Source organism: Camelus ferus, chromosome 14 (assembly GCF_009834535.1).
Source record: "Camelus ferus isolate YT-003-E chromosome 14, BCGSAC_Cfer_1.0, whole genome shotgun sequence".
Taxonomy (NCBI): Eukaryota; Metazoa; Chordata; class Mammalia; order Artiodactyla; family Camelidae; genus Camelus; species Camelus ferus.
Window position 1 is genome coordinate 24,344,715 of NC_045709.1, and position 23,659 is coordinate 24,368,373.

General features: G+C 48.9%; 1 protein-coding gene across 6 annotated transcripts in view; it reads right to left on the bottom strand.

Annotated features, from left to right (window-relative positions):
- Positions 1-23,659, bottom strand: part of PARP4 (poly(ADP-ribose) polymerase family member 4) — a 67,582-nt gene that overhangs the window by 36,412 nt on the left and 7,511 nt on the right. For 5 of the 6 annotated variants that reach the window (XR_004325825.1, XM_032496535.1, XM_032496536.1 and 2 more), the window contains 13 exons: positions 20,811-20,874; positions 19,164-19,239; positions 18,163-18,276; positions 16,837-16,986; positions 15,745-15,882; positions 14,465-14,638; positions 11,302-11,462; positions 8,853-8,990; positions 6,919-7,014; positions 4,422-4,605; positions 4,105-4,261; positions 2,789-2,913; positions 466-597 (listed from right to left, as the gene is read on the bottom strand). Coding sequence is in view for 5 of the 6 variants with exons in the window: in XM_032496535.1 (XP_032352426.1) it covers positions 466-597; positions 2,789-2,913; positions 4,105-4,261; positions 4,422-4,605; positions 6,919-7,014; positions 8,853-8,990; positions 11,302-11,462; positions 14,465-14,638; positions 15,745-15,882; positions 16,837-16,986; positions 18,163-18,276; positions 19,164-19,239; positions 20,811-20,874 (1,709 nt within the window). In the remaining variant the exon portion in view is untranslated. Of the gene's footprint in view, positions 1-465; positions 598-2,788; positions 2,914-4,104; positions 4,262-4,421; positions 4,606-6,918; positions 7,015-8,852; positions 8,991-11,301; positions 11,463-14,464; positions 14,639-15,290; positions 15,716-15,744; positions 15,883-16,836; positions 16,987-18,162; positions 18,277-19,163; positions 19,240-20,810; positions 20,875-23,659 lie in introns of those variants that run through there. The other variant, XM_032496537.1, reaches the window with a different exon arrangement.

Consider the following 23,659-nt stretch of genomic DNA (forward strand, 5'->3'; position numbering starts at 1 on the left):
AAAAGAATAAATTAAGTTTATCTTAAATCTGATACAATGTGAGGGTTGCAACTGTGGGCTAATCTTAGCATAAACAAAAATGAATCAACTTATTTCTTTTGGTACAAATTTTCTTAAAAGGTTATAACATAACAGCCTTCACTTCAGCCTGACTTTGACGGCAGGAGCAGAGGCTCAGCTTCTGCAGAAACGCATCAGGCTTTCGCCAGCTTTCCAACGTGCCTCTCCAGCTTCTGAAGTGCATCGGCAGAGGACCCGCCGGGCGCTGCCCGCCGCAGACTGGGCAGTGGGAGCAGAAGCCAGGTCGTCAGGGAGGGACCCCGAGTGGAGGCTGGCAGGGCCTGGTTCTTCAGAGGACACTCGCTTTATGACGAGGCCGTTCCGCACCCTACAGCCACGGATCTGCAGAAGCGAACTCGGGTGAGCAGAAAACAGAAACCACAGAGCAGTGGTGGGACCCCTTACCTCTCCCACCACGTGCCTCCCGCCGATGAACGCCTCGAACCCGCACACAGCAGCCTTGTCGTCCAGGGGAAAAACGTACTTTGCCTCGATGGGCACGTGACTGTGGTTTGTGTACGTCTGAAAAACAACAACCTGGAGAAGGAAAAGCACACATACTCCGTGAGACCAGGTGGAGAGACATTCGCAGAGACAAGGGTTGATGGACGTGATTCGCACACGAGTCCCCAGAGGTCAGCCTCTCTGTCCACTTTGCGCTCTCTGACACCACGTCATGTGACTGGGCACCCAAAAGGGAAGACATTTCCGACAACAGGATAAAGGAGTTTTACTAGGACTCAGAACGGACACTAGCGCACCACACATGTTTTTGACGTCTTAATCTTTCTCCTTCAAATGGAACCACTGGTTTAGTTTAGTTTAAACTGAAAACATTAAACTCATTCCGACAAATCCAACGTGGGCCATGATGGGCAAGGCCCCTGCTGCCGGGCCCTGCCTGGACACTCAAGGCCAGCCCACAGGCTGCTGACCCGACCCCAACGCGGAAAGTTCACTGCACACTCTCGAGTTCCCTGGGGGCAGAGCTCCCCGCGGGAACAGCCTCATCAGATTAGAAGTAGCAGCCGGCATCCAGCCGGAAGTGACGTCCAGAGGACGGAAGCCCCGCTCACACACGGGCTGAGCTCTTACATCGTAAAAGGAAGATGTTCTGATCCCACTACTCAGCTCCGTCATTTTCTCTGTCTGCCTCCCAGTTCCTTCCTCCACTTTTCTCTGGAACTCACTCTAACTCAGCTCTCTCCCCCCAACTCCTTCAAAAGGTGGCTGTCCAGGCCTCACTGCTGAGTCCAATGGCCACGTCCAGCCCAAATTTCGCCGGGTCCACCAGCAGCTTCGCTGGAGCAGACCGCTCCTTCCTCCTTGTTCGTCCTTCTGGAAAACCCACTCTCCTGCTGTGTCACTGGCGGGTCCTTCCCGGGCCCCTCGCTGGCTCGGCCCCCGCTCCCTGGCTCCACCGTCTTGCTGATCTCTGTGGTCTTGTGACTTCAAACAGCATCTGATGCTGGTGACCCCCACCGGGAGTTAGCTCTTCCGACATCTAGACTCATAAGCAGGCGCCCCCTTGATCTTCCATCTGGACATGGGCACCTACATCACGTGGCCAAAGGTGACCCCACGGTCCTCCTGCCACCCACCACCTCAGGCAGACGCGCTCCATCCTCCCAGGTGCTCAGGCCCCAGTCCCTGACGTTGCACGCCCGTCAGTGAGACCCCTGGACGGCCACCACCCTGTCAGGCACGGCCCCGCGTCCCACCCCAGCCCAGGCACTTTTGTCCCAGCCGCCGTCCTTGACTCAGTTTCCTCAGCGTCACCCGCACGGATGCTGTGTTCGACCCCTGGCCTCGCCCAAGGTTCTGGCCTTCCCCAGGGATGGCCACAGTCAGTGACTGGTCCCCAGGGTCAGGGCACAGAGCCGGGCCCCCTTCCTCCATTCAGAACATCTCTGGGATGTCATGTCCCTCTGGGGCCGTCGGAGGACTCCACCGTGTCACACCTGCCAACCTCTCCCCGGGGTCCCGCCTCCCTTGCTCTCTTTCAGGTGTTGTTCCCAAGAGCAGGTCCTAACAAGCTCCCAGAGAATCTGACCTCTGTCTCCTAACCGGCCCTCCTCAGGCTGTTCCCAGCACCGTGGCCTGCGTGACCCCTTAGAACACACACCACTCCTCGGCAAACATCTCCCAAAGGCTCCCAGTTCACTGAGTTAGGGGCAGCTCGTCCAGTCCTGATGAGAGCCGCCCTCCGCCTCTCCCACCCACTTTCCAACCACACTCCCTGCTCTGCTCTGGCCACAGTGGCCTCCTTGGGGCCCCTTGACCACATCAGGCCCACTCCCGTCTGAGGGCCTTTGCACGTGCTGTTTCCCCTCTGGGAATGAGCCACCCTTTGACGTCCACACGGCCCAGTCCCCTGCCTCCTGCCCGTCTGTGCTCAGTGAGGCCTTCCTTGGCCATCCTGTTCACAAGCTCGAAGCCCTCCTGCTCTGGTTTTCCACACCAGCGCCACCATCTAACGCACTGCGTGTTGTACGTATTTACCACATTCACTGCCTAGTCGGGCTCTCTGAGGGCAGAGCTTTCGTGCTGTTCCTTGCGGCCGGTAGGCCTGCAACCCAGGACAGTCCCGGGCATGCAGTAGGTGCTCGAGGGATGAAAGAATTTTAGAAATGCACGTTTGGTTTAGTTCATGCAACTGTAATCCAGTTGGCACGGACGAGTCACAACACGGGTTAATTTAAGCACCGTCAGGCCACAGAGCGCACACCTGGGCTACGAAGTCTATTATCTTCCCCTTGATGTGAACGTCCTCAAGAGGAACCACGTTCCCCGCGGGGTCCTGGAGGCCGGCCTGGACGTCGGGAAGGGGCTTGGAGTCTGGTAACTGGTGATCTGCACGGTGGAAATGTGGGTGTTAGGGTTTAAAGCCACCTCTGACTGTCTATTTTTATCTTGATTTTTACTCCTTTCCCTTCCAAATGTTACATTTTAGGAAAAATGAACAAATGGCGTTTATGATTTTCAACAGCCAATTCTGAAAGGTGAACTCACAAGAGAAAATGGGGCAACATTTTCAGGAGAGACACTGCCTCTTTAACCTGTTGACTTTGAGGAGTCAGCCTAAAAATTCAGAGTCAGACTAACACTTGGAAGACATGCATTTAAACATATACAGCAAGTACGCAAAGGTCTTAAGAATAAGTTCCCTGGCCTGTAACCGTGAATTGGTCCGTCACCTTCGTTCACCGCGCCACAGAAGTTGGACCCACTGGAGGCCCCCGGATCTCAGTCCCGGGAAACCCACGTCCTCACACAGCAGACTGAGAATGTCCATGACCAAACTAGGAGTGCAAAAGTGCAGGCATGCTTAGAGCTGCAAACACACACTGTCGCCAGACCTCTCATTCAGGGACTCCCAGGGCAAAAGTCAGAGTCACCTTCTGGTACGTGAGGTCACACGTTTCTGATAAAAAATAACTTGATCACGGTTTAAAACGTTAGTGTGATTTTTAAAATTCTTTTTATGTTAATGTGTTTTAAATGCTGTCAATTAATATCCTGCTAGTTTGGGCTCATGATGTTCTGAGACGCTGTGACTGTCCCACACGTGTCCTACTGCTAACATCCGAGCCCACGCGGCAGGTTTGGGGCACCTTCGCTTAATGGAGATGGTGGTCTCCCTCTCAGAGGAGAGAGGCTGAGCCCAGACAGGCCATGTGGCTCGTCCGGGGCTACGCAGCCTCGTTAGTGAGGGGCAAGCTTCCTGGTTCTAAGGCTGCACCTCGGTCTCGTCACGCACCCTCATTACTACACCTGTGCACGCTGGCACCTTAAATTGGTCAGGGCAGCGCCGATCGCCCTGAAGCAGCTGGGCTCGGCTGCCAAGTGTTAATGAAGTAGCCCGTGGTTCTGAGATCACTTAACCTCTCTCAAGCGCCTAGGCTTTTATATTTACAAGATAGAAAAAGAAATGAAGTGTTCACGCAAGAGGTCATAGATACAGTTAACAAACATGAATACAAATTTCATGGAAAATACAGTGTTTGCATTCTGTAAACATCACATAAAACAAAAGTGTCTTACCTTCAAGCCTTGAAAACTTCGGAAGCTCAGGTCTGTATTCTTCTAATTCAGTATTACCACACGGATGAAAATCCTTTACTTCATCTCCAGGTATACAAAACTTAACAATATATTTCATTTTCACCTGGTTAGTTTTATACACAACAAATTCATCATCCTAGAACAAACAAATTAATAGGTGGGGGGAAAACCTTTTACAGGCAAACGTTTTCATAAAAGCAGAATTTCATGTTTGCTAATTTAGAAAATGTTGAATTCATTCAAATGTAAATGTATTTAATACAAACAGGAGCCTCTCCGCTTCTCAGCAGAAGTACCTCAAAGTCCGTGGGGACGGCGGCTGTTCCGGGAAGCCCGTGGACGCTGTCATAACCGGGTGGAGCTTCCGTCAAGGAGAAGTCTTTCTCACGCAGGTCCGCGCACCTCCCCAGGGCCACGTCGCAGACCACCAGGAGCCTGGTGCCATCCGTCTGTCCCAGGCGTGCGTACTTGGTGCTCGTACTGTGCGTGAGAGGGAATAAACACACGCGTGCCTTAGCCCACAGCTCCGAGGCGACACTGACTGACCACGCGCGCGGGGAAGCTAGTATTCAGAGGACGCCGCTGGTACAACAGTCCCAATTTCACTGTTGCCGAGATGTCTCCAAAGAGTCCGTCTAGAAGTTTATTATTCACATGTGTACTTGAAGCTTCACTGTCAGGAGCACGTACCGCCCTCCCGCGTGCTCGTGGCGCCCAGTGCTTTGTTCCAGGGACACGGGGACCCCCTGCTCCTGCGGGTCCTCACTGGCCACCAAGACACACAGGAGGAAAAGTAGGCTGAATCTCGGCACTAAAGCTCAGAAAGACCATTAAATGCCAAGTAAGAACTGGTCAAGGGACAGGCAGCGCTGCGCTCCCACGAAGCCTTCTGGATCCAAGTAGAAAAACAAAATTTCAAGTGATGCCCGAACGAGAGATCCTGTCTAACTTTCTCCAGGAACCAGCAGCCTTAATGAAGCAACTTGTGTGTCAGGGGCACAGCTGGGACACCTTTGGGAGCACATCTTTTTGGGGACATACCTCTAACACTTGCACTTCTGTTTTTAATAAGCAGTTTTTCCGTCCCTCCCACACACCTCTCTTCCCTGTAACTGACAAACGTGGGACCCTGGCTTTGCCCCCGCCCATCCCTGCCTGGCTCCACACCCCCCGACCCCCAGTTCAGCAGCTGTCTCTCCGGCCCGTGTGCGAACCAGCCTGCAGCCCCCTGCAGTTTGGTCTGGTTGTACTTCCTCACCAGAACCCCTCTGTGCACAGTCACTGAGGACGTCAGTTGATTAAATTCAAATACACGCCAGTTTACTTTTTGAAAAATACCTCAACGTAGAAAAATTTTTACTTTGGAATGTTTTGTACACAGGGAAGAGCTTCCATATCGTAAACGTTAAGTCTGGTCGCAGCTGCCGCCCAGTTCAGGAAACAGAACATGGCCAACGTTCCTACGCCGCCCCACGCGGTCGCCTTCCCCGCACCCGGAGGGCACCTCGTCACCGCCTGGGCTTTTGTGTGTGTCACCCTGTCTTTAACCGTGTTGACATGCAGGAGTGTGTCCCTTGGTAATAATGTTAACTCTTCTTGTCTTCGCACTTTGCACGCGGAGTCCCACAGCAGTTGCTGCTCCACACTCTGCCCTGAAGCTCACCCATCTGACACGCGCGGCTCTAGGGCACTGGTTTAAACTGCTGCATAGGGAGGACGCCACGTGGCCACACCAAGACTCATCAGTCCACCCGCTGTCAGATCACGTCCATGAGCGCAGTCGTTTCTGCACCCTTGCTGGTCTAGGAAGACAAGCCTCACCGGGCAGTGATGCTCAGCACAGACTATTACAATCACCCAGCGAGGCGAAAACCTACTGGATCTCGCCCAAGATCCCGCGTTAGCTGATCCGGGGTGGAATCAGCACCCATGCTGTCTAAGGCTCCCCGGGGCGGTCCGGGGCGCAGCCGGGATGGAGGAGCCCTGCTTCCTGGCTCACTGGCCCGTCCACAGATCCCCGAGCCCACCATCAACTGCGTTCGTCAGCTCTCCCAGAAAATGCCCAAGCTTCCTCTAGAGGGTCTGTCAATTTATACAACAGTGTCTGGAGATTCAACAGCACCTAAAGGTGCTGAACTTTTTTTGTCAATATGATAAGTGTGAAATGGCCTCATTATGGTTTGATTTGCAAGTGACAACCTCTGTGAGTCTGTTTCCTTTTCATAAAATGATGTCACAACACCAGCTGTGAGGTGTTCAGACCACGCACTTGAAGCATGTAGCCTGATGCTTAGAAAGCTCCACACTCTGCGGCTGTAATGAGGACAGATGTTAACGAGGATGTTGAAGAAGAAACATTCCAGACACAAAGATCATGGGTAATGGACAGCCTGTTCAGAAGAGAGCTCACGTGCTGTAGAAGTTACGATTGCTGGCTCTGCAGGACGACAAAGCTCTGTGTGGCCTCTGGCAAGACACCCCCACTGCCCCCCAGGGTCCCCGTCTGCGAGACGGGCATCAGCAGGACCGACACAGGGCTTTGCTGTGAGGACGGAGTGAGAAAATATAGCGGAAAGCTCTTAGGACAGTAAAATCACTGAGGTGATTTCAAATATCTTTTCCCAAATATCCACTGCAAGACAGGCTTCTGCAAAACTGAGAAAATCGGTTGCTTTAATCACCTGTTCAGTGAGAAACCCATCACTGAGGGAAGACAGAGGACAACACAGAGCAAGTGCTCCGTAGCGTCTCCCCGGTGATGGGCTAACAGGGTTAAGGAGGTAACGCGCTGACCTGAGTGAGTCGCTGAAGTATATTCCACTCCCGAGATTTCCAATGTCTGTTCTCTCCACGCCACGATCTTCAACTGCTTTGGGTAAAAGCAACCCACTAAAAAAAGAACAGTATAATGATTTACTAGAGAAAAGGAATCTTTTATTATGGCCTCATAATTCTAGCAGGGACAGGTGCTATTTAAGGACGTTCTGCTCTGTGAAATAAGCCAGACACAGAAAGACAAATACCGCATGACTCCACTTATGTGTGGAATCTAAAAACGTCAGACTCACAAAACCAGACAGTAGAACGGTGGTCTCCAGGGGCTGGTGGGGGTGGGAACGAGGGATGCTGGTGAAAGGTTACAACGCTTCAGTTACCAGGGGAGTGAGTTCTGGGGACGCGGCATGCAGCAAGGGGGCCGCAGTGTGAAAGCCTGTGGTCCATATTTGAAATCTGGGGAGAGAGTAGATCTTGTGTCCTCACCACCAGGAAAAAAGCTAAGTCCACGAGGTGACAGACTGTTAACTAACTTGGCTGTGGATGTCATTTCACAATGTATCTGTACATCAAATCATCAGTTGTATAACCTAAACATACACAAGCTTTATTCATCAATCATATCTCAATAAAGCTGAAAATATACACCAACTAGAAGACAATACATAAATAATTAGCATGAAAATGAAAAGAAAAATGTGTTTCAAGTTAACCCCACAGAAGGAACTCCAGGTGCCATGAAAACGGACCAAGCCAAGGCTGGTCTCCCATCCCTGCGCTGACCTGCCCGGGCTGCCCAGCGGGACACGGCTAAGCCAACTTACACGGGCTCCCCGGACCTCCACCCTCTCAGGACGCTCTGTGATCAACGGTGACTGTGCTGAAATCTGGGAAGGCGGGGAGGGAGACATCCGCCTTTTATTACACCTGCACGTTGAGTTCTGTACTGCCAAATGGAATTCATTTTGTGAAATGGTCTTTGGGATTTAGACCTGCTCAAAGGGGTAGTGGGATCTTTCCTACTCAAAGATTATTTTTACAGTTTTATTTTAAATGATAAAATCTTTGCTCTGCGTGGAGTTGAAGTGCGAGGAATGAGGTAAGGATCCAACTTTGTAAGAAAATACAGCCCTTCCGTAGAGATAAAAGCCACTCTCATCACACATGAAGTCCCCTACGGTTCTCGGTTTATTCGTGGGTTCTTTATCCCGTTGAGTTGTCTACTTTTGCACCACCTCACTGCTTCACTCAGTAAAGCTTTAAAATATGTTTTTAATGCCTGACTGGTTGATCTTCCCTTAATATTCTTACCCTGGTAAAGTCAAATTTAAAAAACAATGTGCTGTGGAGTCAGCTTTTCATTTCTTAAAAACATCTTGTTAGGAGCATTACTGTGATGGCGCTACACGCAGAGGCTAGTTCCAGGAAGACCTGCGTCCTGCTGGGTAGCGTCTTCTGGGTGCGTCAGCAGCAGTTAGAGCTTTTCTGGTGGATCTTATGTCTCTCCTTAAGCTTCTTCGTAGGTATTTAACTAAGGATCCGGATTTACTCATATTTCCCCCTGCTCCCCAAGACCTCCGTTCCAGCCCCAGTACTAGTTGGTTATTCAAAGCAAACAGATGATTACAGTTAAGCCTTGAATTCCCAGTATCTGGGCACTAATTTCTAGCACGTTCCTAGACTAGATACAGAGAAGGGGGGAGTCAGCACACAGAGAACCCCCTTTCGTCACAAAATACAGTCTTCAAGAAGCATTTCACAGCCATGCACTACACTTTAATAAGTACACAACTTAAATTATACATTCAATTATAATTCACAGTGTTCAGTTTTGTCTGGAATCCAATAAGCTGGCTGATTTTAATGGAAGACACCCATGTTGTTTAGATAAAAAGGAAACCCTTCACCTGTGTGAGGCTGAAAACTCGAAAGCAAAAGTGGCACGTGCTTACCGGGACAGGATCCCCACGAAGCTCCGCACAGGAGAGCCATGTAGCAGGGCCTTCACGTTGCCAAGCTGGCTCAGAAACTCTGTGGTTTCACTCGCTCGGCCAACTCTAAATATCTGCAAGATGTTCACTGGACTCTTACTGTAAGAATCAGAAGAAAACCTTGAGACTACATGATCGAAAGCAAAATAAAAAATTGTCATTAGCAGCAGAAAACCCAAATTATTAGAGAACTTATTCAATGACTCACAACGCAGCATGTCTTGGAAATACTATGCAGCCACTAAAGAAATCACACTCTTAAAAATAAATAAGGATACGAAGCAAAACTTACAGTAAAATAAGCTTTAAAAGTGGGTTACAAAACCTTACGTACAGCGTGATCCCAAATTTTGTCAAATACGTAATGTACGGAATAAACAACCTGAATAAGCTCACTCATTCACTCACACATTCATTCAACAAACACACTCTGAGCTGAGGACTCTGCCAGCTCTGGAAATAAGATCGCACCGTCTCTGCCTCGTGGAGCCCATGTTCTCACCAGAGAGACAGAAATCAAGAATTCAACAACACCTGCTCCTAAGTGTGGCTGAGCGAGCCAGCCAGGGTCGGAGAAAGCAGCCAAGGGGGCCTTTCTTTGGAGGTGGTGTTTAAGGGAGGCAGCAGAATCCAGTCTAACTGCTACGCTCTAAGCGGTCATTTCAGGGAGATTAATGGGACGGGGCAGGTGCACAGAACGTCAGGGAGGCGGCAAGAAGCCAGGATTAAAGGTGTTCTGGAGGCAGAACCCATGATGTGAGGGTGAGGGAGGGGGCGTCAGCAGTGGGTCTGGGTGACAGGGACGGGGAAGTGGGGGGCTGCCCAGCACCAGGTTTGGGGTGTGGAGGGGGGCCTGCCCAGCAAATCAGCCAGCTACAAATGACAGCCTTTCTTTCCGAGAGCTGGTCCCCAGCTCCTCACCGGGCGTACGTTCTACGCCAGAGAGCCAGCAGTGGTCCTGCCGTCTCTGGGCTACCTCTGGGTGGCAAGACTTGGGGTCATCTTTAATTTCTTCATGTTTTCACACATTTTCTAAACTTTTAGCAAAGAATATGAATTTTATAACTAGAAATAATTAATATGAAAAAGTCATTATTAGTGACATGAAATGGAGAAAACCTAACTTTTCACAGCAGCGGAATCTCTTTGTAGGGAGAGGCCCACTTTTGCTGCATGAACTTTTTAGCATGTGGGTGGGGCTGAGGGCTCCAGGGGCCTCCGGGAGGGCATCACGGGGTTGACGGCACCCTCCCCAGGGCTTGAAGACGCAGCAGCTCCTTCCTTCCACCCCTGGAGGAAGCGGGGACCCCTCCTGAGCACGCCTCCACTGTTACCAGACTCTAGATACCAAGGGGAGGGTCAAAATCAAATCAAATCAAGAAGTCAAAATAACCCGATTATATACAGAAACAAAGCCTGGAGAAGATCTGCAGGAAGGGGTTTTTTTAAACGAAGGTGAAATTCACATAACATAAAATCCACTGTTGTGAACACAGTGCAGTGTTATTTGGTGCATTCTGTGACTACCACCTCCACCCGGCTCCAAACACCCCTCCCGAAAGGGCGCCCACACCCACCCAGCTGGCAGGCTCCTGGCTCCCTCCCCGCCCCAGGGAGCTGCCTCGGTCTCCCTGGGGCTGACCTGTCTATTCCTCGTATTCCACGTAAATGGACTCATGCGGCATGTGATCCTTGGGGTCTGGCTTCTTTCACTTGTCAGGAGGTTTTCGAGGTTCACATGCTGCAGCAGGGTATCAGGACTTCACCTCTTTTTATGGCTGAATAATATTCCATTGCACGCTGATGCCTTATATTGTTAATCCGCATGCTGGCCGGAGGGCCCTGACCAGTCAGCTTCCAGACCCTGGGCCATGGCGAGTCCACGGGGTGCTGACCAGCAGGGTCTGCCTCTGCTGTTCCACTGCTGCTGTCCCGGCTGCAGAAGGTGCGTCCACGGGAGAGAGTGGTCTGCGAGGAGATCCACATCAGGGGCACTGTCCCTCTCGGCTTGTTTTCCGGGTTTCAGCTGTTCCCACGCCCTGGAGTGGCCAGTTTAGAAGCTGCCACGCCCATATTTCTGCATTCTAACATCTTAATTTGAGTGGGTTTTCCTATGCAATACCCTTCAGAATGCAAACAGTATTTGAGAATGTACACCAATAGTCTCCCATCTAAAGCTTTAAAATGTAATTCTCAGCAAGAGTAGGTAAACTCGAAATGGAGAGAAATGGAGTAGTAGGGAGTGCTTTCAAGCCCAGAATGTGGCCCCGAGCCCTGCTGCAGACATGGAACAAGTCACCGCCATCACACCGCAATCATGCTGACGGCGGGCAACCACGGAGATCAACACCAACGGAATCCGAAACAGCGTCACACAAAGCCGACCCTAACACATTTCCCGCATGCTCACCTGCGGTTATTCTGCAGTAGCTCTTCTCTGACTCTGGAAAATTCTTCTGTGTTCTGCTCAACATGCTCAATTTGGCATCTCAAAGCTCGGTATTTGGCAAGAGACGGCGGGTTGGCTTTGGACAAATTAGTTTCACAGACATTAACCATGTCTCTTATTAGCTGTAGGTGGAAATGATTCACACATGTTAGAATTATCAAAATATTTATATTGTATTACACTTTCTCAAAAGCTTTTTTCCCCAAAGCATGAGATTGATATCTGCCTGGACTGTAAGTGTGTTAAGGCTGACACAGTGCCTCAGTGACCGCACAATATACAATGATAATAACAGTGTCAGCACGGACAAGACTGTTACGCAGGTGTGTTCAGAACGTCATTCCTTTCATCCACATCAGCCACTTGTCCTATCCGGTGTCACTGTCCTCACTGGGTGCACGGGCAGTGAGGCTCAGAGGTCCCCGCAGCAAGGACAGTGTCCTGCAGGTCAGGAGCTCGCATGAGGGGACACAGCTCCTGAATGGTCTGAGTCACATTTACTGTAGGGACTTGTTGGTCTCACATCTCTGAGACCCAAGAGACAGTGAAGGAGGTGTCTGCTGCCACCAGCGTGGGGAGGGGCTCTTAAACTGTAATTCAAATCCACCAGCCATAAAAGACTGACACATTTTTCCATAAAAGTAAAACATTTCTGCATGGTAAAACAGAACAAGCCAATCGCCACCACCACCACCACACTCACCATAAGCAAAGAAAAAAAACAAACAAACAAACTGCAGAGAGTATTTGCAATTCACATCACAGACGAAACTCCCTAATGTACACAGGTCCTAAAAATCATGAAGAAAACTATCGAGACCCAAAAGAAAAAGAGACAAACTTCATAGAAGAAGAAACACAAACGTCGCTTAAAATCTGGAGAGGTGCTCAGGCTCTCTGCAGCAAGGGGCCGCTTCTCTCGCAAGCTTGGGAAGTCTGGAAGGTTGACAAACTCACCGGCTAAGAGGACAGGAAATACAACCTCTCCTTTGCTGACGGTGGGAGGGCAACACGGAACAAGTCCCCAAAGAGACAAAATGCGCCCCAGCTACAGATGCCCGTGTCCTTGCAGCCTGCGCTTCTGCCCCTGGGGCGTGTCTCAGAGACCCCCACCCCTGCAAATGTCTGAAATGACACACGCAGGGTATTCCCTGGGGCACCATTTGCAGCAGCAAAATCCAGGGACCAGAGCCACGTCTGGCGGGGGGTGCCCACCCGTGCACCGGGGACCCGAGCAAAGGCGCACCCGGTGAGGAGAGCGGGTGCCAACGGTAAAGGGAGGAAATGACTCTTCTGTAAAACAGGGGGAGGTGTACATGTGTACGTTCACGTTCAGACTTATCTGTGTGAAGCAATGGTGAACAGAAAACAAGGTAACCGAAATGGCTGCCCGTCGTGGGGGCAGCTGCACAGCTGGCGGGGACAGGGTGGGACAGAGGGGACCTTTTTGACGCGATTTTGACTGTTGAGTCACATGGATGTATTACCTACTGAAAATATAGAATTTAAATTAAAACTATTTGGGAGGCACCACACACGCCCTCTCAGCCGCAAAGCCAGCAGCTGAGGTCCTGCGTGTTGGGCGCCAGGGAGGTGATGGTTCTGACCCTGGTCCCTGATCTCCTCAGTCACTGGCTCATCTCATCTGCTGGCTCCTCAATTACTCTGGACTGTAGAGTCCTCTGGGGATCGGTGGGAAGTGTAGAACTTCCCCTCTGCAAATCCCTCTGAAGCCTGGAGGTCACGAAGCTCTGGATTTGTCCCAAACCCAAGCCCAGAGAAGGCAGCCCAGAGCCAGACAGGGATGCAGGCCTCACCCAGCGCGGGGCGGACACTGGAGCTGCCGTCATGCCTCCTCTTAGGACTGAGTCTGCTCCTCCCCCAGAGCTTGAGAGAGACCCAGCCAACTTCTGAGCAGTCTTGGTAATTCTATTCACCTCAACAGCGACTGGCTTAGGGACACACACGACTCAGTTCTGACCAAAGAAGTAAGAGTCTGACAACAGCCAAGACCTGGAAGCAACCCAAGTGTCCACCGACAGATGACTGGATAAGGAAGATGTGGTGTATTTATAAAACGGAATACTACTCAGCCATGAAAAATAAAACAATGCCATTTGCAGCAACATGGATGACCTGGAGATTATAATACTGAGTGAAGTAAGTCAGACAGAGAAAGACAAATATCATATATCACTTATATGTGGAAGCTTAAAAAAATGACACTGATTCTAGCTATAAACCAAAAACAGACTCATGGACATAGAAAGTAAACTATGGTTACCAAAGGTAAAAGAGGGGGAGGGATAAATTAGGCGTTTGGATTAGCAGATACAAAATACTTCATACAAAATAGATAAACAACAAGGATTTACTGTAGAGCATAGGGAACTACATTCAGTATCTTGTAATACATAATGAAAAAGAATCTGAAAAAGTATATATACTATATACACATATACACATGTAACTGAAACACTTTGCTGCATGCCTGGAACTAGCACAATACTGCAAATCAACTAGACTTCAATTAAAATTTTTATTTTTGGAAATAAATTAAGTATCTTGTAATAGCCGATGGTGAGAAAGATTACGAAAATGGATATACGTATATTCATGTATGACTGAAGAACTGTGCTGTAAAAAAATTGTTTCACTTTAAAAAGCCCTCTCTGCTGGGGGCTTCCTCCAAGAGACACAGACAGAAACACTCCAGGTGGGATGCTGTGAGCTGTAAGCGGATGGGGGGACAGGGAGCAGCCGCAAGGGGAGCTGTCGCCCACAGGAGGCACTGGACAGAAGCAGCGGACCCTGCCGACAACACTGCCTCCAGGTGAATGGACCACGGTGCCCTACACCTGACTCCTCCCCTGATCTGGAAAGTCACTTTGCAGCCTGTCAGTGCTGGCGCACGTGCACCCGCACCACGATTCCAACAGTCACGTGAGTGCACGGCTCAGGTTGCTTCCACAAACAAACGGCCCCAAACGGCTCCATGAAAGTTTGTTATCGAGCAAACTCTGGAGGCAAGTTCTGTGGTTCAGTGTTACCTTTGTCATCAGATTTGAAAAGGCCCCACTTGACCCAGCAAATTTTAAATGGCATTTGTATTCCAGAGCCTCACCTGGCAGAGGTCCTCCTTCTTGGCCAGCAGGCTCAGGGTGACCCTTCCTGCCACGCCGTCCCGGTGGGGGATCAGCCTGTAGAACTCAGTCATCATCGTCTGCAGTCGCTCCTCGGTCTCCCCATTTTTCAGTGCCGCCTTTACTAGAAGGAGGGTTCCCTCGGCCTTGCTCACCTTTACATAGGAGATGACATACGATTATTAAAACTAAATAAAAACAAAACATAAATACAAAACAGAAACAGACTCATAGACATAGAATGCAAACTTGTGGTTGCCAAGAGGGCAGGGGGTGGGAAGGGACAGACTGGGAGTTCAAAATGTAGAATAGATAAACAAGATTATACTGTACAGCACAGGGAAATATATACAAGATCTTACGGTAGCTCACAGCGGAAAAAATGTGACAATCAATATATATATATGTTCATGTATAACTGAAAAATTGTGCTCTACACTGGAATTTGACACAACATTGTAAAATGACTATAACTCAATGAAAAAATGTTAAAAAAAAAAAACCTAAATCAGATAATCTAGAGAGAGTAGAGGAACACGCACAAAGACACCTAACACGGTGTTGGGTCCATCACGACCCTGCTTTGCGCGGACACGTCGTAGAACGAGGGCCGTGCGGTTACAGGTGCACCTCGTTTCCAAAGCCGGGCTTGGCTGGGGGTCCCGACTCTCCGTGGGTCTGTGTCTACACCCGTCCCCACGGAGAGGAGCACTTGTGCGGGTGACCGTCTCCACAGGAGAGCTTTGGAGAGACGTCAGGATCAGACGAGGAATGAAACCTTCCTGAACAAGCACTTTCGGACTTTACCCCAGGAAACCTCCTTCTTTGGAAATGAATCAGTTCAACTCCACAGAGGAAGACGATCTGTTACTTCAACAGGACAGGGCAGTGGTGCGCCGCACCCCGGGGACATCCTCACTCGCTCCCTCAACGACTTGCAGTTAAGAAGGCGCCTTCGCAGGACGCCAAGTGCACCTCCTGCTCCCGAGGGCAGTGAGAGAGCGGGCTGCGGGCCGGGCCGACGCGACCCGGCAGGTCCCAGCCCCAGCCTCTCGCCTGCCACCGGCCTGCCGACCCAGGGGCATCCTCCCAGGACCCCGGTTTCGCTGGACGCTCCTTCCCCACGCCCGGTGTCCCCACCTCCAGGCTGCGGGCAAAGGGAGGTGGAGCAGCTGGACCTGCGCTCGGGCAAAGGCGGTCTGACAGAGCAGGAGGCAGGTCAGTCGCGTTCGAGGCCCTGCGTCAAAGCCCCTCGACTCACATCCTTAAGGCTCATCCTGTTCACAGGTGTGCACAGCGTGTGCTCCAGGCGCCCGAGAGCTTCTGCCCAAACCATCTCCACCAAGGCGCTCACCTCCTGGCTCGGAACACCTGAATTTATCACCTCCTCCAAAAGCAACTGCGACAACAAAGTAACAAAGGAACAGCAGCAAGACTTCTACGTGAGCGGGTGGGTCTAAACACACCGGACGGAGCTGCGAGGAGCCACCGAGCGCGGGGCGGGACGCTGCCTGCCGGCGCCTCCCCGCACTCCCGGCCCCGCCCTCCCGGCCCCGCCCTCGTCCCCCCGCCCCAGCTCCCCCGGCGCCTCCCCCCCGCCTCCCCGGCTCCCCCGGCGCCTCCCCCCATCTCCCCGGCTCCCCCGGCGCCTCCCCCCGCCTCCTCGGCTCTCCCGGCGCCTCCCCCCCGCCTCCCCGGCTCCCCCGGCGCCTCCCCCCATCTCCCCGGCTCCCCCGGGGCCTCCCCCCGCCTCCTCGGCTCCCCCGGCGCCTCCCCCCCGCCTCCCCGGCTCCCCCGGCGCCTCCCCCCATCTCCCCGGCTCCCCCGGCGCCTCCCCCCATCTCCCCGGCTCCCCCGGCGCCTCCCCCCCGCCTCCCCGGCTCCCCCGGCGCCTCCTCCCCGCCTCCTCGGCTCTCCCGGCGCCTCCCCCTCTGCCCGCCCCCTCGCCCTGCGAGCTCCCGGGGGCGTTAGCGGCCGGGCAGCTGCGGGGAAGGCGCAGCTCGGTACGGGAGTGTGTGCCCACGGCCTCCGGTGAAATAAGTAAACAAGTAACCCTAATTACCTCCCCCTACCAGAACCCAAACCAAACCCAAAGAGGTGAAGCGGCACCCAGGGCTAGGGATGCGGGCCCAGGTTTCAGTGTCGCCGCCTGAGGGCTGGAGGCTCGCCGCTGGAGGCTGTGGGGTGTGGCTCCGCCGGGGCCGCTCCCGCTCAGCTCCGCAGCCCTCGGCGGCTGACCTCCCCTCTCTCACCTCCCACTTTATCTCCCGCCAGCTTATGTGTCATCATGGAAGCGCTCCTATTAAAGGTGCTCAGTCAGTGACACAAAGTAACGTGAAGAAATCAGCCCCACCGTTTGCAGCTTTTCGGATGCTAGCTGGGTTGCTTCAGGTGTAAAATGTTCCCTCAGTAGAAATCCCTGTTTCTTCAGCTCTTCAATGTAGTTTTCATAGTATTCGCTTGCATCTGCTGACGTCTCCTTCACAGAGAATTGTCTTCTAGTCTGTGAATTACAGGATGGAGCAGATGGAGCAAAGGATTAGGAGGTGAGGATATGGTAACTTACCAACAGAAGGGTCTTTGTTGAACACCTGCTGTGTACCCTGGGGGCGGAACACAAAGGAGGTGTTAGTTCCCTGACATTCAGGAGCTTAGAAACTAGTTTTTTTTTTTTTTTTTAAAGAATTACTTACATCTTCCATTCTTCACAAAACAGCCTAAAACCTGAAAGTAAGGCGGAAGCCTGGGCAGGCACAGCCTGCAAAAAAGACACGTGTGGTTCACCGAAGAGCCTCAGACAGCCCCTCAGAGCCCACACTGTCTTCTACATGTTATTCTGATCAGCTCTGAGGCCTGGCTTTCTAGCTTTCTGGAAATGAGGAAAATCAGGGGAGGGGATGGAAGGAAAAATGCCTCAGAAAGAGGCGTTGATAGAGCCAGGAGACAGCAAGCATAAAGGACAACCTTGGGCGAGGAGAAAGGCGGGGACCCTGGCAGGTCCTGTCAAAGGCAGACGAGGGGCCCCTGGACAGCACCCCTTCCCCTTGCACGGTGTCTCCTCCTGTAAGTCTGAACGTCCAGAGGATACCCTGATGGGGGCTGCAGGTTTTATTTGAACTTTAGGTTTTGGCTTTGGGTTTCCTTTTGTAATTGTTTTTGGTTGGAACCATGCCCTTGACCTGACACTGACCAAGCAAGGATCATGGCCTCTGCACAGCCTTCCTGGCTGTGCCCGAGCCCCCGACACTCCATACACATCTCAGCACAGTTCAGTCTCGGGGGGCTGCAGTGGTGTGTTGTTCCCCACAGGTCGGGTAGGAAGTCTTTTCGTCTGTGGGTTCTGGCCTCTACGGGATTACTTGGTACACAGTAGGTGATTAATGGAGTGAGTGAGGGGACTGCTTGCATGGTGTAACCACTGGGAGCGTTTCCATGAGTGGCTCAAGCAGGAGCCTGCACCCAGTGGATGCCCCCCTCTGCCAAGAATTCCTGCTGCTCTGGGCAGTGCGGTCTCACCTGCTCTCCCACCTCCACATCCCAGAAGAACACCCTCCACCCCTCAAAACTTAACCAGCTAAAAAGAAAAAGTTAATGCACTGGCTGGTTCACGTGCCCAGTTCTAAGCAGGTGAGTCACTAGCAGGGTGGATAAACCCGAGGCATCAGCACGAAGCCCCTACCTTGGCGCTGTCGGCCTGGAGGAAGTGGGCGGCTATCAGGAAGGTGTGGGCCCCCGGGTCCTGGGAGCACCGCAGCTCCACCACTGCCCTCTCCGTGCCCTGCTGCGGCCCTGCCTAGAAAACAGGGTGTTCCTTCATAAGCTGGACTCATTCAGTAACAACCCACATGTGCCATTTAAAAATGCTGATTACAAAATAGATACACGTTCAACAGCAGATTTAATTTAGAAAATACAGAAAGTAAACAGAAAAAATAAAAGTCACCTGAGCTCATGCACAGATATCTAGTCACTGTTGGTTTTTTTATATTTCCTTCCAGTATGTTTCCTGCAGACTCATCTGTGTATATTTAAACTGCACTGCTTTTGATGTTTTCTTAATCACAAGGAAGTGTTATTTCTACACTACATTTTATTAAAATATCTAAAAAATACAAATGGAGCATCATTTTGAATGCTGGTGTTATTTTGCATTTGTATGATATTGGAGAAAAAGTTTTTGTTTTTCTTTTTAATGAAAAGTAATGGAAATTCAACATAGTGTAAATACTTGGTGTCAAATGTACTCTTTGAAAATATAAGAAACTGTTAAGAACAGGGAGGAGTACCTTTATTTTTAATGTCTTATTAAGATTTCGTACTGTTTACATTTTTATTATAAGCATGCATTTCTTTTATAGAAAATGCTAAACAAATTAAACATTAAATCTTAAATGTAACAATTTTCTTGACTATTAAAAATCAACTGATAAATTAAGGAATATTTATTCAGGATATGCATAATTTTTCAAATGAATGAGAAAATTATCAAACAGGAAAAATTGAAGCCTTCAAACATTTTTTTTCCCCCAAATAGAATCAGACTCCTTGGTGAAAAAGAATAAGAAAATGAATATATGTATATTTGTGTATGACTGAAGAATTGTGCTGCACACCAGAAATTGACACAACATTGTAAACTGATTATACCTCAATTAAAAAAAAAAGAAACCAGACTCTTACTTTTTCCAAGGTGTTGTATTTTGCAACTTCAAAATCTTGAGGAAAATGAGGAATTTCAACATTCTCTGCATAAAACCTGAAATTTGTGTAATAAAAGTTTAACATTAAAATGAACTTTTAGACTAAACAGAATTTCCATAAAAACGTAGATCTCCTAGCTCACATGAAATACACTGTAAGCCCCTAACGCCTCCTTGGAGACTCTATGGTTGAGAGGTCTTGGGAAATGCCTGGGTCCCCTCTGCACAGTCCTGTGGCCCCAATGCCAGCACTGTGGGGGTCTGCCCTGGAGGGCGGTGGCAGAAGCAGAGGTGAAGGAGAACCGGCAGGGGCACCGGGGACGCACCGCTCTGCAGGGACAGGAGACCCGTGCTCTCCCGGGCTCCGGCCATAAAGCTGGTCACTCCAGGCAGGCCACGCCAACTCCCCTTCCAGATAAAGGTGTCGTGCACACAAACAAACACGTGAGTGAATGACGTGAAGGTGTCAGGCTTCTCCTAAACTGTACTTCTAATTTTGATATTTGTTCTCTCTTTTAACATGAAGATCAACAAATAACTTAAGACCAAACGTGATGATGTCTAACTGATGCTGCAGTTAGGGGCCTGCAGTGTGAGGGGCCGTACAGAACTTCAGACTCATGTACTCCATGTGGGGAAGGTTGTGTTATTTCCATTTTTTAAAAAATTTTCTTTCTTTCTTTCTTTCTTTCTTTCTTCCTTTCTTCCTTTCTTCCTTTCTTCCTTTCTTTCTTTCTTTCTTTCTTTCTTTTCTTTCTTTCTTTTTGTATTTCATTATTTATTTATTTAAATAATTTACTAAAGTGAAACTCACAGTCTAGAAATTAGCCATTTTAAAACGAACAATTCAGTGGCACTTAGTACATTCACAGTGTTGTGCAAACACCACTTCTATCTAGTTCCAGAACATTTCCACCACCCAAAATACAACCTCTTTCCACACTAAGCACTTTCCTCTACGGACACCTCCTCCCAGCCCCCGGTAACCCCCACTTCACAGTCTCTCTTTGGATTTATCTATTCTGGATATCTTTCTTTAATTAACATATATGTACTGTTCATTGTTTCTTAGGACAGTTTAGAGCTTCAGCCTTTTAAACTTACATAGTTATCATATGAATAAAGCCAACCACAAAATAAGAATCAACAGAATGCGGTAATCCAGTCATAAAGGACGGTTAGATGTGCTGACACACATTCAAGATATCAGCCATCTTAGTTAAAATAATAAGTAGTGCATTTGTGCCCTTTTTTTTTTTTGAAGATTCCACATGTATGTTATCTCCATTTTTAAAAAATACCAGGTAGAGAGTAACACCTTGACTCTGAAGGCTGTTCAGTAAGGCAGCAGAGCGAACAGACCGCCCAAATCTCATCTCCAGTGGTCTTCTTTTTTAAAATCAATCTAACAATTACGTCTAATCTCCTATAATACTGACGGGATAAAAGTAAGGATCAGTATAGCAGCTGAAGTAAGTCTTAAATAAAAACATAATAAAGAGTTAGATAAGCAAGATCCATTAAAATACTGCAAAAACACTGAGGTGCCAACAGCATTTAATGCTGTGCATGAGGTTTACAAAACATTTTGCAAACTGTCGAGTCATAAGGATCAAAAGTAAGTTACTTAGTGAGTTGCACAACTTCCTTCTCCGGGGAACTGTCCAGGGACACATCACCAGTTTTCACTCCTAGAATTAAAACAAATAAAACACGTTTACTGCTTCGAGATTTATTAAAATTAATTAACAATAAATGCTGGAATTGTTAAGATTCCTGAATGTGGTCATATTTGCCATGCTATTCTATTTTCTAAGGTGTCCTTAAGTTAGCTATAGTTACTAGTAATCTAAGGACAAGTGGGAAAAGAGGAAGGTGATTAAAAGATAGTCAGGACACATTATAATTCTATTTGTTAGACAAGTGAGACTTCTGTTGGAATATGTACCGTTTGGAACTCACTGATAGGTATACAATTTTGGTTCTGGAGATTATGGCAAACATAGCCAGGAAGTGCATTTCTCACACTGTGCAGACCAGAATGAGTGCCCGAGTGCTATCACGCCACAGACAAAGGAACCAGGGATGTTCCAGGTTAGACGGAAATCCAGGATTCTATGTGAGGCCAGCAATTTTGCTTCACATTTTTCTTACAGAGGAATTGTAATGCTATGTATAACATTATGATATATAGGAATAACTTTTAATGCAAGGACTTTTTTCATTTTAATTATGCTTTCAAGATTTCAAAGGTCATCAATGTATTTATAGTAATTCTGAATCAGACTGTATTATTCTGGATATTGAAAAATATTTCAACGTAAAAGGAGTTTACTACCCTTCCTATTGTGTTTTAGCTACCAATGTCTGAGCAAGAAAGTCTGATATAACAGCACTTCTGGGCAATCACTTGTCTTAAAGAGGCTGCACCACACCAAAACATTTAGATTTCTAAAACTCATAAATGATACAACTGACATCACACAATATGATGTCTAACATATGTCATGTGCTTATTATAAATCAGTATTTATCAAAACTGCCTATAAGGACCTACTGTATAGTACAGGGAGCTATATTCACTATCTTGTAATAACCTATAATGGAAAAGAATACATATGTGTGTGTGTGTATATATATATATATATAACTGAATCACTTTGCTGTACACCTGAAACTAACACAACACTAAATCAACTATACTTCAACAAAAACAACAAAAAATAGAACTGCCTGACTTTTTAAATTGAAGTATAGTTGATTTACAATATTGTATTCATTTCTGGTATATGCCATAGTGATTCAATATTTTATAGATTACATTCCACTAAAGGTTACTACAAGATAATGGCTGTATTTCCCTGTGCTATACAATATATCTTTGTTGCTTGTTTATTTTATACAGAGTAGTTTGTACCTTTTAATCCTCCACCCCTCTCCTGCTCCTACCCCTTTCCATTTCCCCATTAGTAACCCTTAGTTTATTCTCTATATCTGTGAATGTTTCTGTCTTATCTTCATTCGTTTTATTTTTTAGATTCCACATATAAGTGGAAACATACAGTATTTGCCTTTGTCTGTCTGAATTATTTCACTGAGCATAATACCTTCCAGGTCCATCCATACAGTTGCAAATGGAAGAATTTCATTCTTTTTTATGACTGATTAGTATTCCATTGTGTATATATACCACATCTTCTTTATCCACTCGTCTGTTGATGGAAACTTAGATGTTTCCATATTTTGGCTATTGTAAATAATGCTGCTGTGAACACTGGGGTGAATGGATTTGTTTGAGTTACTGTTTTTGTTTTCCAGGAGTAGAATTACTGGCTCATACAGTTACTGAATTTTTAGTTCTCTGAGGACCCTCCATACTGTTTTCCACAATAGCTGCATGCGTTTACATTCTCCTCAACAGTGTATGAGGCTCCCTTTTCTTCACACCCTCTGCAGCATGTATCTGTAGACTTCTGGATGATGGCCAGCCTGCAGGTATGAAGCGGTATCTCACTGTAGTTCTGATTTGCAAGAACGACTTGACTTCTGACGTGACTGATGAGGAGTGCATTTCTCTATGTCGAAAGGCTTTCGTTTTGGACAGATTCTGAGATAAAATGCAGGTTACTAAAGGAGCTGTGTTTCCGCTGGAAACCCCACGGCCTGGCCTTCCTTCCTGTCCCTCTGCGGTCCATTCCCTCCTCCTGCCGCAGCCACACAGCCTGGGGCAGGGGTGCCTGCGTTTCCCCCGTGACGCCCCTGCTGCTCAGGGCCCCGCCGCCTTGGGCATTTCTGCTCAAGGTAACCACAACCCTCTCTTCAAATTCCGCCAAAAAAGAGAAGACGCTTCGGGCCATTATCTCAGGGTGAACTTTCTGACCAAGCACACAACCACCCAGAGGCCGGGGAGAGAGCAGTCCAACCTCACGCCTCACCGCCGAGCCCCTCAGGGACCCAGCTGATGATGGGGCCCGTCTCCTAGCTTGTCCGTTCTGTCCTGGACACGAGGCCTACTGGCCTGTCTCTTGTTTTTCCTGGTTTAGGACTTTGACTTTGTGCAACATGGCTGAGAGGAGAGCGAGCGGCTCAGCTGGCCTGCTGGATGAAGGAACAGGCCTTGGAAATGTCATCAGTAACTGTGTTTGTGAACATACCCTGACAGCCAAAATGCCTTTTTTGTGGGAGATCTGGTAAAGACTGAAGAAACACAGTTGGTCGCTCAGATAAAGCTGTTCCACACGGTGAAGTGCGACTCCACTCCAGCCCAGCTTCAGATTTTGGCAGCTCTTGGAACCGGACTTGCTTGTTCCGGTAAAACTGAAACGGCTTTAGGGCAAGATTGGGTGTCTCACCAGAAAACCTACTGTATATAACTCATTGCAAGCAACCATCTCAGGTAAAGTGTGCAGCAAAAGTTGGAGTGAATATCACAACATGTGACTAAATCAAATAGCAGAAAATCACACACAATCACCC